At 49.0% G+C, this 15,722-nt stretch overlaps 1 protein-coding gene across 1 annotated transcript; it reads left to right on the top strand.

Annotated features, from left to right (window-relative positions):
- Positions 1 to 1,653: 1,653 nt before the first annotated feature.
- On the top strand, positions 1,654 to 15,386 carry KDF1 (keratinocyte differentiation factor 1). The gene is made up of 4 exons (XM_084609709.1): positions 1,654 to 1,741; positions 6,056 to 7,173; positions 8,479 to 8,553; positions 9,162 to 15,386. The coding sequence occupies exons 2-4, from the start codon at positions 6,075 to 6,077 to the stop codon at positions 9,242 to 9,244; spliced, it is 1,257 nt and encodes a 418-aa protein (XP_084465835.1). The 5' UTR covers positions 1,654 to 1,741; positions 6,056 to 6,074; the 3' UTR covers positions 9,245 to 15,386.
- The last annotated feature ends 336 nt before the right edge of the window (positions 15,387 to 15,722 follow it).

The raw sequence follows: 15,722 nt of genomic DNA, 5'->3' as shown, positions 1-15,722 counted from the left end.
GCCACCTACTGGCCAACACACCTCAGTGTGGGCTACCACTTATTTCTTCATTCTAGTGCTTTGCTTTTCTGCAGCTTCTCCCGCCTCAAGATCTCAAAGCCTGTTACAAATCTTAATTAATTAAGCTTCCCCGTAAGGTGGTCAGTATCATTATCCCCATTTCAGGGATAGGTAAACTGAGGCATAGAGCGGGGATGTGGGTTGCCCAAGCCCACACAAGAGATTAGAGTCAGGTGTAGAACCCAGGAGTCCTGACTCACTCCCCTGCAATAACCATTAGGCCAGACTCCGTTTTGCACGCATGGTCTGTACATCCAATAGTTTCAGTGTTCAGATACTAACTATAGGGGAGTCCCGGCTGAGGCCTTGTGAAGCCTGGTACTTGGGAGAGCAGTAGGACTCAGGGGAAGAGCTCCGGAACTGGGGGTCAGTGGGTGAAGGGATCTCGGGGTGGGGGGTAATTCCTGGAGGGGAGTCAGTAGCTGCAGAAATTGGTGGGGGGAAGGGTGAGAGGAGGGTTTGGTGGACACTCCTTGGAGGGGGGCAGGAGCAATGATTGGGAGGAGTCAGTCCCAGTTGGGGTCCTAGGGTGTGTCAGTGTCCGGGCGGAGTTGGGGGGTGTGTCAGTCCCATTTGAGGGTCCCCAGGGGTGTCAGTGTCTGGGGGGGGATCAGTCCCTGTTAAGGATCCCAGGGGGTGTCAGTGTTTGGGGGGGGGTCAGTCCCAGTTGGGGGTCCCAGGGGTGTCAGTGTCTGGGGGGAGTCAGTCCTGTTTGGGGTTCCCGGGGGTGTCAGTGTCTGGGGGAGTCAGTCCCGGTTAGGGGTCCCAGCGGGTGTCAGTGTCTGGGGAGGTCACTCCCGTTTGGGGATCCCGATGGGGGTCAGTGTCTGGGAGGAATGGGGGGGGGGAGTCAGTCCCAGTTAGGGGTCCCAGGGGGTGTCAGTGTCTGGGGGGGCCACTCCCGTTTGGGGGTCCCGGTGCGGGTCAGTGTCTGGGAGGAATGGCGGGGGGAGTCAGTCCCGTTTGGGGGTCCCGGGGGTGTCAGTGTCTGGGGGGGCCACTCCCGTTTGGGGATCCCGATGGGGGTCAGTGTCTGGGAGGAATGGGGGGGGGAGTCAGTCCCAGTTAGGGGTCCCAGGGGGTGTCAGTGTCTGGGGGGGTCACTCCCGTTTGGGGGTCCCGATGGGGGTCAGTGTCTGGGAGGAATGGGGGGGTCAGTCCCGGTTAGGGGTCCCAGGGGGTGTCAGTGTCTGGGGGGGCCACTCCCGTTTGGGGGTCCCGGTGCGGGTCAGTGTCCGGGAGGAATGGCGGGGGGAGTCAGTCCCGTTTGGGGGTCCCGGGGGTGTCAGTGTCTGGGGGGGCCACTCCCGTTTGGGGGTCCCGGTGGGGGTCAGTGTCTGGGAGGAATGGGGGGGGGAGTCAGTCCCGTTTGGGGGTCCCGGGGGTGTCAGTGTCTGGGGGGGTCAGTCCCAGAGCGGGAAGAAATCAGTGGCTGGGGATCCCGGGGTCCGTGCCTGGGAGGGTCCGGCCCGGAGAAGCGGGAGGTCCCCGGCGGGGCGGGGGCGAGAGGCTGGGTGCAGGGCCCAGGAGCTCAGTCCCTGGGCCCTCGTCCGCAGCGGGGGGAGGAGCTTCGCCTCTTCGAGAAGCGTGTCCCGAGCGGCAGCCCGTAGCGGCGGGTCACATGGTCTCACCTGGCTCAGGTGAGGGAGGGGCCGGACGCCGTTCACCTGGCTCGGCACAGGTAACTCCAGGGCCGGGCCTGGCCAGCGACCCCCCCACGGCGGGAGGGGGCCCGCTTGGGGAGCCCCCCCCCGCGTCCGGGGGGAGCAGGCCCCGCCCTGCCCAGGTCGCTCCCCCCCGACACGCTGCGGGGGGGCGCCCCAGACCCACCTCAGAGACCCCGCCGGCGGGGGCCGCCCCGGGGGGCCGTTCAGACCCCGCGCGGGGGGAGCGGGGGCCCGGGGAGCCGGGGCGGGGTTCTCCCGCCTCTGCTCGGTGGCTAGGGGTTTGTGTGCCGCGGGCAGCGGTTGGGTGTCGTGTGCGGGCCCCCTGTGGAGATCGTAGGCACCGTGCGCAGCCCCGCAGGGGTCCGCGGACCAGAGGGTGTAACCCACCGGCCTCGGGAGATCCAAAGCCGCGGATTCCTCGCTGCCTTGAGGCAGGGGGAGCTCTCCGCCCCCCTCCCCACGGAATCGGTCTCCGCTCCTTGTGACGGCCCTTCTCCAACACCCACCCCACACCCCCCCAGCAGGCTGCCTGTTTGATGGTGTGACATTCACCCAAGCACTCTGTGTCCCCCTCCCTGCCTCCCCCAGCCCGCTCGCTCTGGGGGCGGGGGGGACACGCATGTTGTGCTCCCTGTGTGTTGCTGGGCTTGGGAGGGTCCTGGGCTCCATGTGGGATGACAGATCTGGTGTGTGTGTGTGTGTGTTCAAGAAATGTGATCAGCTTCCTAGGGAGCCTGTGATTGACTGGAACCACAAACGCCAGTGCAGCCGTTGCCACTTCATGTCCTGTCCTCTGAAAGAGCTGCTGCGGACCCAGTACCTACAGTGCCATCGTTACACTAGATGCACGTCTGTTACTCTTTCTTTGGAAAATATTTTTAGTTAAGTTTTTAAAAAGTAGCAGTGTGCTGTGTTGTTGGGAACGCCCAAGGTGTTTGTGTCAGAGGTAGATGTACCTCCGTTTATGTGAAAATAACTTTGTCTGTAGTCGCAAAAAGACAAGGAGGACTTGTGGCACCTTAGAGACTAACCAATTTATTAGAGCATAAGCTTTCGTGAGCTACAGTTCACTGCATCCGATGAAGTGAGCTGTAGCTCACGAAAGCTTATGCTCAAATAAATTGGTTAGTCTCTAAGGTGCCACAAGTACTCCTTTTCTTTTTGCGACTACAGACTAACACGGCTGCTACTCTGAAATTTGTCTGTAGTGAATCTTCAGGAGAATGAACAGTTTATTATGATTTGTACAACAGTGGTGTCTAGGATCGCCAACTGAGATTGGCAACTCCATTGTGCTAATGTACAAATGTATAGTGAGAGACGAGCTTTTGATCTAAATAGACAAGACAGATGTGAGGTGGGAGGGGAAACTAAGGCACAGCAGCAAAGTGACTTGCCCCAGATTGCCCAGCAAATAAGTGGTAGAGCTGGGAATAGAACCTGGATGTCCTGAGGCGCAATCTACTGTCAGCAAAACCACTGTAAGGCAGGTTTGAACCCTGGCAGCAGTGTGGTTTTTGAAGAAACTGTAAAAGCTATTGAGGGTTGTGTGTGTTTGGATGCAGGTCACATTAGAAATCAAGAAAGGATTAAATTTGAAATACAGCAGTTTGGATGTTCTGAAAGGCCCCCTTTTATCCAGTGTTTCCAAATCCTCCAGTACTAGATAGGGATGAGTCAAAGCTGTGGCCAGCCTGGTTATTGGCTTACTGGTTTCGATAATTCAGCTAAAATAACAAGGAGTCCGGTGGCACCTTAAAGACTAACCGATTTATTTGGCATAAGCTTTCCTGGGTAAAAAACCACTTCTTCAGATGCATGCAACTGAAGAAGTGGTTTTCTACCCATGAAAACTTATGCCCAAGTAGTCTTTAAGGTGCCACCAGACTCCTTGTTGTTTTTGTGGATACAGACTAACACTGCGACCCCTTAATACTTGATAATTCAGCTCGTTCTTATAACTGATTTTGAAGGAGATTTCCTCTCCCTCTCAACAAGGAAGATCTTAAACCCTGGATAATTAGAAGTTCCAACTACTCACAAATACCATTCTTCTGAAATGGATGCTTAACCTCTTTAGAAGGATCTTGATGGTTCAAATAAGATTGATGCTTGAGGAGGAAGAAGGCTACCAACTTCATTGTCAGTGTCAATTTGGCAAGTGGGTTTTAACCCAAATATTTATTTGCCATTGTTATGCAGCTGGTTACAATTTAGCATCTGGGCTTACGGTCAAAGGGAACACGTCTTTGGAATCCTGGTAGTTGGGCTTTGACTATAGTTTGATATCTGTGTTGGTTGAGAAGTCTTTATAGTCTTAAACTTGTGATCTTGTGGTGAATACAGTGTGCAGCTGTGATCTAATGGATTGAGCACAGGATGTGAGCAGGAGATAGGTTCTATCCCTGACACTGTATTTTGCACAACCTTAGATAAGTCATTTAACTGCTGTGCCTCAGATATTTTTTCTTCTACAGTGGCAATAATACCCACTTTATAAGACACTTTGAAACCTCAGGATACTAAGCGCTATATAAATGACCATTACTTTATGGGCTTTGGATATATGTCATTCTTTTAACATGACCTCTGTATTATGACTAATCTGTCTTCCTGCTGACCAGTAATGGCTCTCCACTTGCAGAATTTGATCAGCTCAGATGGGTTTTTTGGTGCATGAAAACTTGATGAAATTGAGCAAAAGCTGGTGGCCTGACTCAACAGTGCCGAGCACCCACAGCTCCTGGTGAAGGCAATGCGAGCTGGGGGTGCTTATCCTCTTTTTCAGAAGGTGCTATCTGAGTTTTTATATTTAAAATGTCTAGGAGTCAGGGAAGGGGAACTCTCAGGGTGTGTGTTAATCTTATAAAATACATAGGTGAGACCAGATGGCCTGAAGAAGAGCTCTGTGTCGCTCAAAAGCACGTCTCTTTCACCAACAGAAGGTGGTCCAGTAAAAGATACTGCCTCACTCACCTTGTCTCTTTTATATCCTGGGACCAACCCAGCTACAACACTGCAAGATACATAAGTATCAGCCAAGGCTAACGAAGCCAAAATGTCCATGGAAAACAGTGGCACGGAGGCTAGGGAAGCTTATCCCCAATGTATAAATATCTGCCAAGCACTCCCAGTCCCCATGTCAGTTACTTTGGCAGGGCTACTTTTAAAAAGTGGCAGTGGTCGCCCTCGTTAGGGTAGGAGTAGAGAGGTTATATTACCTTTGTATTTGACACTGGTGTGACCACTGTTGGAATACTGTGTCCAGTTCTGGTGTCTACATTATAAGAAGGATGTTGATACATAATACAGAGGGTTCTGAAGAGATCTGCAAAAATGATTAAAGGATTGAAAAGCATGCCTTATAGCGATAGACTCATGGAGCTCAATCTGTTTAGCTTAACAAAGAGAAGGCTAAGGGGTGACTTGATCCCAATACCTATAAGTACCTATATACGGAGCAAATATTTGATATTAGAATCATAGAAATGTAGGGCTGGAAGGGACCTTGAGGGGCCATCAAGTCCATCCCCCTGCACTGAGGAAGGACCAAGTAAACCTAGTCCATCCCTGACAGGTGTTTGTCCAACTCATTTTTAAAAGCTTCCAAAGATGAGGGGAGGGATAGCTCAGTGGCTCAAGCATTGGCCTGCTAAACCCAGGGACCACCCGCCTTCTGAACAACTTCAGAGTCTGAATCTCCTTCCATTTATGCTGGGGAAGCATCTTCTGAAGGTTATAGTGACTCTGATGCCGCTAAAAGTAGCATTTTAAAAAATAAGTGGCTTTTCTGACTTCCTGCTTCCTTTTGGAAGGCACTTAAAACTTGATGTTTAAAGCACTAGTAAAAGTACTGCAGGGAACATTGCCCTGGTCAGGGGTTGGGCAGTGGTTCTCAAACTTCATTGCACCATGACCCTGTTCTGACAACAAAAATTACTACATGACCCCAGGAGAGGGGACCGAAGCCTGAGCCTGCCTGAGTCTCACTGCCTAGGGTGGTGGGGTCAAAGCCTGAGGGCTTCAGCCCTTGGTGGGGGGCCAGTAACCTGAGCCCTGTCTCCACAGGCCGAAGCCTGAGCCTTGCCGCCCAGGGCTTGAAGCCCTCAGGCTTCAGCTTTAGCCCCAGACCCCAGCAAGTCTAATGCCAGCCCTGGTGACCCCATTAAAACAGGTCACAACCCACTATGGGGTCCACACCCACAGTTTGAGAACCACTGGGCTAGATGATCCAGGTGTCGTCCTTCTCTGATGATTCTTAGACGCTGGCTGGAGACAAAGTTACTGTGACAATGGCTCTAAATTTGACATGAGACCTTGTTCTTCAGGTGCCTGAGGTGGTGAGCCATGCTGGGCAGGAGAACAAGACACCCCCAAGAAATAATCAGCAAGCACCGAATGAACCTATCCCACCAGGATGCTGTGCCCCAAAGGATCAACCCATCCAAAGAGTGTGACATCAGCCTGGAGGTGTTTAGCAAATCCACACCTGAACTCAAACAGAGCCGCAAGCTGGCACAGCAAGCACGGGACAGGAGAGCCCGCAAAGCTGACCTCAAAGACTCCAACGGGAGGGAGGCAGAAACAATTACCTTTATTTCTGGCACAGCAGAGGCTCCCCAGACCCAGAGCTTGTGCTGTCTTTCTTTGTCTCAGGCCTGGAACGCCTCCAAGGCTGTTCTCTGCTGTATAGTGGCCTGTGGGGGCTGCTTTAAGAATTGCAGCATTCACATCCCCTGCATGGGTCACACGGAGACTTCAACTGATGATGGAAGAAACAGAGAGCAAAATGGACGTGTGCCTAGCAACAGCCCTGCCAACATCTCCCCTGTTGAAAAGAATGGGAACCAGATCAAAAAGAATACCATGGGGAGCAGCTTCAGCTACCCAGATGTGAAACTGAAGGGGATCCCTGTCTATCCGAACCGGAGCCCTGGCAACCATACAGATGCAGATTCGTGCTACAAAGAGCCCCTGCCAGAGAAGACCTTCAGAAACAGCATAGAAAAGCCACCACTCCCCAGCAGCCACCGGAGCTCGGAGGAGTATTATTCCTTCCATGAGTCTGATCTGGATCTCAGTGAGTTGAGCAGCTCTATGTCTAGCAAAGAGATTGATGTCTTGATCTTCAAGAAACTGACAGAGCTCTTCAGCGTCCACCAGATTGATGAGCTGGCCAAGTGCACATCGGACACAGTCTTCCTGGAGAAGACCAACAAGATCTCAGACCTGATTAATAGCATCACTCAGGACTACAACCTGGATGAGCAGGATGCTGAGTGCAGGCTAGTCCGCGGCATTATACGCATCAGCACCCGGAAGAGCAGGGTCCGGCCCCCCATTTCCATTCCTGCCACCAAGAGCCACGAGGAGAAGATGAGCAGAGGAAACCCACCGGACAGCGGCAATGAAACCATGCTGGAGTCCCTAATCCCCAGCCAAGACGGTATGTGCAAGTCCCTTGTCCACACTAGCTTTGCAGCTCAGCTCCCTGTGTTTGAGAGCTGGGTTCACCTTGGGATATGGAAACCCTGGTCTTGTGAGGCTCCTACTTTGGAGTTTGCAGGGAGTGGAGTTGGAAACTGAACTGTAGCATCAAGGTTATTTTCCTGAGTTAGGGGGATCCTTATTCCCCTTCTAAATCCTGAAGATAGCCACTTAATACTGTCCAAGTCCCTGAGAACCCACTTTGCAGCTAGTATCCTTCTTGATGACTCACCATACTTTACTCTGCCAGAGGGGTTTGTGCTCAGTGATATAAGGGGCTGGCGATGCTGGTTCTGTGCTAGTCCTGGCTCTCCTCCCTAACCCCATCTTAGGAAGCAAGGCCATGAGTCAAACTCAGGTCACTGGGATGATCAGATCCGGCACATGCCAGAGCACTTCCACTAAGGCTAGTAAGCTGGCCTTCTTAATTAAGCTTGGCCAATGTTGTTCTTGGATAATGTTCACCTCCTGACGCTTTCTTCCCCGTGTCTCATTCTCAAGCCAAAGGAATCTCAGTTTCTCTGCCCGTAGCATGAAGGAACTTTCCCAATCTAGTAACAAATCTGAAACAATTGTTTATCAACAGTCTTGGAAAACTGGCTGGGTGTGTATCGTGGGGTTTCACCATGTTAATTTTCTAATCTTTCATTCCATTTCCGGAAAGCCTTTCCTTCCCCTACTCTCCTCCTTAACTTAGAGTCCAGTAACGTAACAGTATCCACTTCCAGACTTCTGAACTGCACATTGAGGCCGGTCACTAGCTTGTCCCCTATCGTTCTTCTCTTAGGTGTTAGTTACCTGCAAGTATCTCAAGTGCTGCCTAACCCTAAAAGAAAAGGGGGAGCTGCTGACAGAGTGGGAGGGCCTCTTTCTTTGGAATGTGCACCCCCTGTCCGAGTACCTGAAACTGCTCACCTCCAGGACATGCCACAAGGCGCGCTGTCTTAGGGCTCTTGAAGAAGCAAATATTGTTGGATGTGATGGGGAAGAAGTAAGACTATTCTATTTTTGGGCTCGCTGGTTACTTAGTTATAGGGTTGCTGTTGCTTTATTGTATTTCAATAGTTGTCAGAGGCACAAGAATGTTTCTTAAACCTAAAGAATAAAGAAGTAGTGAGCTTAGTCCTGATACTCAGCTGGATACATGCAAATGATATTGGCTGTTGGGAGAGAACTTTATATGTTGCTGGCAGGTTTGTCTGCTCATGGCACCATATACACCTTCAGTCTCTCCCCTCTCAGCACTTCTGAATTCTCTTTCCAGATTTGGCTGTGCAGATATCAGAGGAAACCACAGCAGATGTGATAGCCAGGAACATGAGGCGGTTCAGCGCTGCAGGTAACACCTCTGTCTCTGTCATAGTGAGAAAGCAAAGGCTACAGCTCTTCCAGCTTCCATTGTGACTTTGGGATGCGGCACTTGTTGAATAGAGGCCATTTCCTTCATTGGGAGGACCCAGGCTAGTACGTATGTACGTACACACACACTCTTTTCTCCTGGGGCCTGAGACCAAGCCTGAGGGTTTTCAGTCCCCAAATCTCTTGACAAAGTTTGAAGGGAAGTGAAAGCATAGTTAGGATGGGATTTTGACTTCAGCCTGAGGGTAACTTACAGTGAAGTGAAGCAGCGGGGGCGAATTATTTACCAGCAGATGCCTTGGGCTCTGTTCCTCTCCCATATTGCTTTTAATGTTTTGCATCAGAGAGCGGCCGTAGGCTGAGCTGCTAGTTCCCCTGTGTGTGTGAAGTGACAGGATCTCTTCTGAAAGTTGCCTCTGATACTCTGGGCTGTTCCCTGCCTGAGGGCGTCAGCTGCTTTCTCTTCCCTCGCCATACGTAAGCCCCTTCATGGCAGCTGTATCTGTGTAGCTCCTGAGGATTTTGCTGCTGCAGTCTGTGCCATTTTATTTGAACTTATCCCCCCCCCCCCCTTTTTTTTTTTCCAAGGGTCTCCAATGAGCAGAGCTTCCTCCTACCAGGACACAGAGACTGATTCGTCTGGAGCACCGCTGCTTCAGGTTTACTGTTAGAATAATGGACCAAGGCAGGACTCTGTGGTGGGAGAGGTCACTGGGCCTTACAGCAAACAGAGTTCCTCATCTCTTTTCATATAGAACATGCTATGCCACTTTATTTTCTTCAGTTCTCTTTTTCCCTTGTTAAAGTTCAACTTGCCCCTCAATCTGTGGGGTGCATTGGATTATTTTTCTGTGTGTGGGGGATCATAACAGAACCTTGAGGAAATGGACCATGAATCTAGTGAACTTATTCAGACAGTGGGACATGAGTTCTGGGAACAGAAGATGGACAAGGGGATACTGACAAACGGAATATGTTCTGCCTTTGTGGGAACTTCCACTCTTGGAGTGCAGTTTTAGTACCCAATCAGACATCCAGCTGTTGCCCAGCTCCAAGAGTCAGCTGTACAGTTTTTGCCCTTCTGGTACTGTAGATGTTAATGTATGTTGTGTAGCTTTGTTGATGATAGGAATGTCTTTACATTTGTAGCAATTCTGTTGAGGTGAACTCCAAGGCTGTAAGAACACCTGTTTAAGATCCCAGATGTCTACTTACCGTTGCTGGCCTTGATTGTCCCAGAGGCTGAGTCCTCTAGGCACAGTAGCCAGACAAGCTTTCTTGACAAAGTGCCTTACACCTGTCCTGGAGGGACCACCTCAGAAAAGAGAGGGTAGTTCAGCCTTCAGGGTTCGTTTAATCCTTGGCCTCTTTGTAGTGGGTGCCAACAAAGCAACCAAGCCATTTAATGCTAACTACAATGTGGACAACTTGTTGACGAGACTAACTGGACTGCGACCCAACTCTTGTCTCTCAGGTTATCATGCAACCATTGAGTAACAACTTTAAATCACTGCCAGTCTGGTGAGAACCACTGACATGAGGTATTAAATAGACAAAGGTGTTGATTTATAACTCATTTGCCAATCAGCTTTTCCCTCACTCACCTGCCAAGGCTTACATAGCCCTTGGTGATCATGTGAACTGCTGGAGAAAGCCCTGACCTTGGGTCTTAGCAGGTAAGTGAAAGACCAGACTTTTTTTAAAATTACAAATCAGTCCTCCCTGTAACTCTGCCTGTGTGTTTGGGATCTTAAATGCTCCTTAGAAATGCTCCCTGGAAAACTTTGCTGTTGCCTTTAAAGGGAGGGAGAAGGGCTTTTTGGGGGAACTCTCCATGAAGTATATGTAGGGAACTGATTATTGCTGTGTAAATGTGACTCTCACCCCCCTTCGCACAGGGGTGTTCAGTGTGCTCAGCCTCTTTCCTAGAAGCTGTGGCCACCCTAAAGGCACCAAACTGGGTGACCTTGAGGGCTGCAGCTTTGCAGAAGCCTGAGGGCTGCACCTCATTGGCATCTCCACTGGCTCGTTATCAGAAGTAAACACACCAGCTGTGAGATTTGTTTATACACCTCGGTGCCTTAGCAGGGGAATAGGAAATGCTCGTTGGTGGAATTAACCAGCAGTGAAACCGGTGTCCAGTGTTACTAGAGACAGACAGTGGCAAAGGTGGGCTCTTGCCCTGGTGTATGCCGCACTTCTGTGCTTCAGCAAAGGAAAGGTGTCTTGAGCTTGTAGGTTGGGACTCTAGAGCCTGTGTTTGCCTCCTGTGCTTTTCAAAGATTTGTAGCTTTTGGTTCCTCACTTCACTAAGTAGGGCTTATATAGCTGCCAGTTGTGGACAGAACCCCTTTGAAACATACCATTCACCTGAGCCACATTTAAGTCCCACTCAGACCTACTTGCTGTTCTTGTAAATTACTTGCTTTTAAAAAATACAGATTCAATCATATCACTTGAAACATCAGAAACACTGGCTCATGAATCAGTGTTGACTCGGCAATGATATTTAGGCTAAATAACTGATCCCACATCACTTCGAAGCTTCTTCCACATTTGCCTGTGTTTTCTTGTGGCGCTGTGTTCCACGTTTGGGCCTTTGGCGGGCTCAGAGGGATGGTCTGGCAATGCGGGGGCCACTGAAGTTTTGGTGAGTTCGATTGTATTTCCTTAGGCTTTGTTTTTAAAGCAATGAAATGTAAATTTGAAAAAGCCCTCCCACTTGTTCATGTGAGGACCTGACTCCTGGCAAACAGAGACTGACTGTAAATACGTAATATTTTACATACTACATTTGATGGGCCTTGCTGACTCTTGGCTTCTGAACTAGTTTGTAAATATGTATTTGGATAAGTTTGCTTTTTTAAATGCACATTTACGTGACAACGTAGCCTGGCGCCTACTGCTGGAACAAACTGGTTCCATATAGCACCTATGATGAGGCAGTTTCAGGAAGAGCTGCCCATGGCTGCTGCCCAGATGCAACAGCAGACTTTTACAACTGTTTATACAGCCATTTATGCCAATGGTGCCTGACAATGTATGCATCTTAAAACTCCGAGTGAAAAAACCAGTGGGTGTTAGAGGTGTAAAACAATTCCTGAAACTGGCAAACCTGTTGTATGTTATGTTGGACTCCGTCTTTCTGTTTTTTGTTTTTTTTTAATTGCTCCCTATTTAATTATGCTTTTAAATTTCAGCCTGAAGCAGATTTTAAGCACATCCTTTGCTGAAGGGTCTGGGAGAGAAGGGCGTGTGTAGTGCCCTGCAGCTGGCAGACAGCAATGGTCCAGCTAGAAGTTTCTCTTGTGGTTGACCATTGTGTTAATGACAGATTTCAGAGTAGCAGCCGTGTTAGTCTGTATTTGCAAAAAGAAAAGGAGGACTTGTGGCACCTTAGAGACTAACCAATTGTGTTAAGTCTGTATATCTTTTTTCCCTGGTTGATTTAATGCAGCCTGGTGTCTGGGGAGCAATGAGGGTCTGTGTAAATAAAGTAGCCTCTTGGGAGCTGTCTGTGTGCAGGGAAATGTGTGTGGGGGAGTTAATAAAGGGAAGACACTGTCAATGACAATTCTACAGAACTGAGGCCAATCTTCTCTACAGTGTCTCTCTTCTCCCCCATCCCCAAATCTTGTACTCATTTAATCCATCTGGAGGAGCCACACCCTCATGAAGCAGGGGGCGGGGGGGGTCAGAGCTTTTAGTTCTCCTGACCCTCTGACTTGAAGGACCAGTTTTGCCTTTTTAAAGTCAGTTACTCATCTCGTAGCTAGTTTGCAAAGTCCTGCTCCTGCACCTGCTGTCGCGCTCCTTTTTTGGGGTGGGGAGGGGATGGGAGGGAGATGGTCAATCAAAGGAACTCCCATGTCTCTCTAGCCTTGTCATTAGACGAGGGAGTGTGGCTGCTTGTAGGGTAACTACCTTGTCATACACTTTTTCAAAGGTATGGGGGTGTGGTAAGAATTGGTGCCAGACCCTTCTTTCTCCTCTTTGCAAGACACTTCCTAGTGGCAGTGGGGCTCCATTGAGACCCGATTGTTGGATTGGAAGGTGGTTGGTTTGGGGAGAGGGAGGGATTTAAATCCCCCTTGTTAGGTCAGGGGTTGCTAGGAGCCTTTCAGTCTGATCTGAAATCTGGAGCTTTCTACGTCTAAGTTGCCATTTGAATGGTGCTGCAGGCAGTAATGATTGAAAACTCCCCACTGTTGCGTGGCTGGTGTGAAACAAGCTGGTTGGTGTCAAGCCAGTGATTCCCAGCACAACCCCTGTTCCATTTGGGAGCTACGGTTCTCTGTCTATAGAGGCAAAAGATTGAGACCAAACTCCCCACTTGCTCTGCAGATAGACCCTCCATGTGGAGGTCCAGGGAAAGACGTTTGGACTGCATTTACCCGTTGGGCTAAGTAGAGGACATTGGACTGTAGACCTGTCAAGCTGCCATCTTCCACCAGCACTAAATATCCAGTCAGACCCCTGCAGGGAGACAGCCTTCCTTTTTAATGTTCTTTATTTTCATTTAAAAAATATGAAGGGAGGAAAAAATCCTTGCTCTAGGCTGGCAGTGGGTGTTGGCTGGAAGGGATCTGCCAGGGAAGAACCTTTGCTTGTGAACAGAGCTGTTTTATTGGTGAACCAGGGCAACAGGTATATAGAACTAATACGGCCAGCTCCACTTAAGTGGCAGTAACTTAAGCTGCCTTTCAGCCAGCTTTCTGAATAGCTGTCTCATCCGGGTCCTGCAACTGGGCTCTGGCCACAGAATGTCTTCTCCACTATCCCAGTCTGTTTCGAAGCAGCTTTGGAAGAGGGCCCGACAGCTTGCAGCCAGCTAATCACAGGGCAGCCCCCTCACAAAAAGCCACTCTAGGATGCGCCACTTACTCTTTTCCAGCTGCTTTATGGGACCCAAGTAGGTTTCCCTTCTGTTTGGCCAGCTTCCTGTTTGGGGTTAGCTTATTTTGAATTAGTGGTGGGGAACGGCTGATGACCACAGAATTGCTCTGTTGTTTTGTACTAGTGATCAGGCATATTTTCGACACACCAGGCCATCCTAAAAGCTGTGACTCAAGTTATTACTTATTTGTACTGCAGCCGTGACTAGAGGCCTCACCCACAATTGGGAGCCCATCAAGTTACCCACTTTGTACACACATGGTGAGACATGTCCCGACCCCCAAAGAGCCATGTAATCATACCGAGCTGGCCCTTGGTTCCAAACCCTCATTAATTGCTGTTCTCAGAATATTTCTAGGGAGTAACTAGGATGTCTTCTGCCACCTTAGACTGCTTAAAATAAAGATCTGACAATGCATCCATCTCACTTCTTGGTTCCTTGTAGAATAGCAGTGAAAGTGCTTTAAATTCTCACTCCCGAGCCTGGGTGTCACTTTGTTTCTTGACTGCTGTGTTCTCCCCATTCATGCCTGGGTGTTGAATGAATTTGCAACATCTTTTTGCTACTGGAAGAGTTGTCATGTTTGTCAGTCCAGCAGTTTCTTAGCCTGTGTCTACACTACACAGCTTTTAGCATAGCTGCTGTTTGTCGCCTTTTCTGCTGACAAAAAACTTCCACCCCCAATGAGCGGCATTTGCCGGCAGCTCTCCTGCTGACAACACGCAGTTCACGCTGACGCTTGTCGAGGCAGAACTTTTGTCTTTTAGGGTTGTTGTGGTTTTTTTTAACACCTCTAAAAGACAAAAGTTTTGTCATTCAGTTGTCAGTGTAGACCTAACCTTAGTTGCTGATTCTGGATCCACGCTGAGTTTCAGTATTGGGCATGGTACTGAATGGGGCAAGTGATCTTTTGGGAAGAATATGGTGACTAGGGAACTAGTGCCATAACACTAAAAGAGACCAAGAGCTGAGCAACACAGGAGGACAGGGATTTTTAGGCAGACTGGTTTTAACATACATTTACCTCCAATGTCTAAATGAACACCTGTGAGAGAGGATTTCCCCCCTACCACTGCTCAGTTGAGAGCTCACAAAACCTTCAACTTATGGGTGTTACCTTAAAAGAGAGTCTGATTCATGATGAATCTAAGTGTCATTATTATCTCATTCTCACACCTGTTAGTTACATAAATATCTGTGGATTTAACCCGAAGCAGTCTTCATGATGAACATGCAGCTAAAATCAGCAGGAGCAGGACTGAGGTACATTGGGAAACCACCTGTGAATTTACTTCCTTTTGGGAACTTGAGTCAGCATCTTTATTTCACTGTTGACATCTTTGATTTTTTTGGTTAAGATTTTCAGTGAAATAAATAGCAAGTCTCTACTGAGCATGTGTCTTAATCACCATTGGAAAACCACCTAATGGTGCTCTTCAGAGATTTTATGATCTGTCACATGACTATGCCCCTTAGCAGAAATCCAGGACCATGCAGGTCATTGACCTGAGCAACCATGGTCCTATTGGAAAACCCGGGAAGTGGGTGGGCGCAAGCCCATGGTAGCACCTTCATCCTGGCTGTGTTTCTCTGCATACTTATGAATCTAGAACATCCTTGTGCAAAAATCAACTCTATATACACAGACCCCTGCTTTCAAACCCCTTGGCAGTGATTCAGTTTTATTTTGTTAAAGTTAGCAAAAAGCGATTGATCTTCCTGTGAATGAACAGACTCTGGTTAGGTTTGGCAATTTTGATTGTATTCCTGGAGGCTTCATCACATGACATCTTTAATTCCTAGAGACTCTGGGACAATTCTGGAGGGTTAGCAACCCTAACTCTGGTCTGTGTTTTTTTAATTACTGTTTGGAGCATGCAAAGAAAAGCAAATAAACACCATGTTCCTCTCACCTACCCACCTCTTGAAAATGACTGAATGGCTTCTTTCCATGTGGTCAAAAAGTGATGTTGGAAAATGGACTGTTCTACCTTGATCCTTTCCCAGCCCAGTCCTTATTAGCTTCCTCCCTTAAAGTGAGAGCTGCAGCCTCTGTTCAAACTAAAAAGCAGTGATTTTAAATGCCTAGTACTTGTTCTTTCTCCTGCAAGGCTTTGCTACTGAATAGTTTGTTTGTAAAATAGTACCACAGCCTGGTTTGCTTCTCGTACTGTTTAAACATGTAGCTTAAAAAGCTACACAGGGGCTGGTGTTAGAAAAAGGAAAGTGGGAGGGGGAGAGAATTGTATTTC

The sequence above is a fragment of the Lepidochelys olivacea genome (assembly GCF_965140295.1).
Source record: "Lepidochelys olivacea isolate rLepOli2 genome assembly, chromosome: 19".
NCBI lineage: Eukaryota > Metazoa > Chordata > Testudines > Cheloniidae > Lepidochelys > Lepidochelys olivacea.
This window is presented reverse-complemented; position numbering and strand designations above follow the sequence as displayed.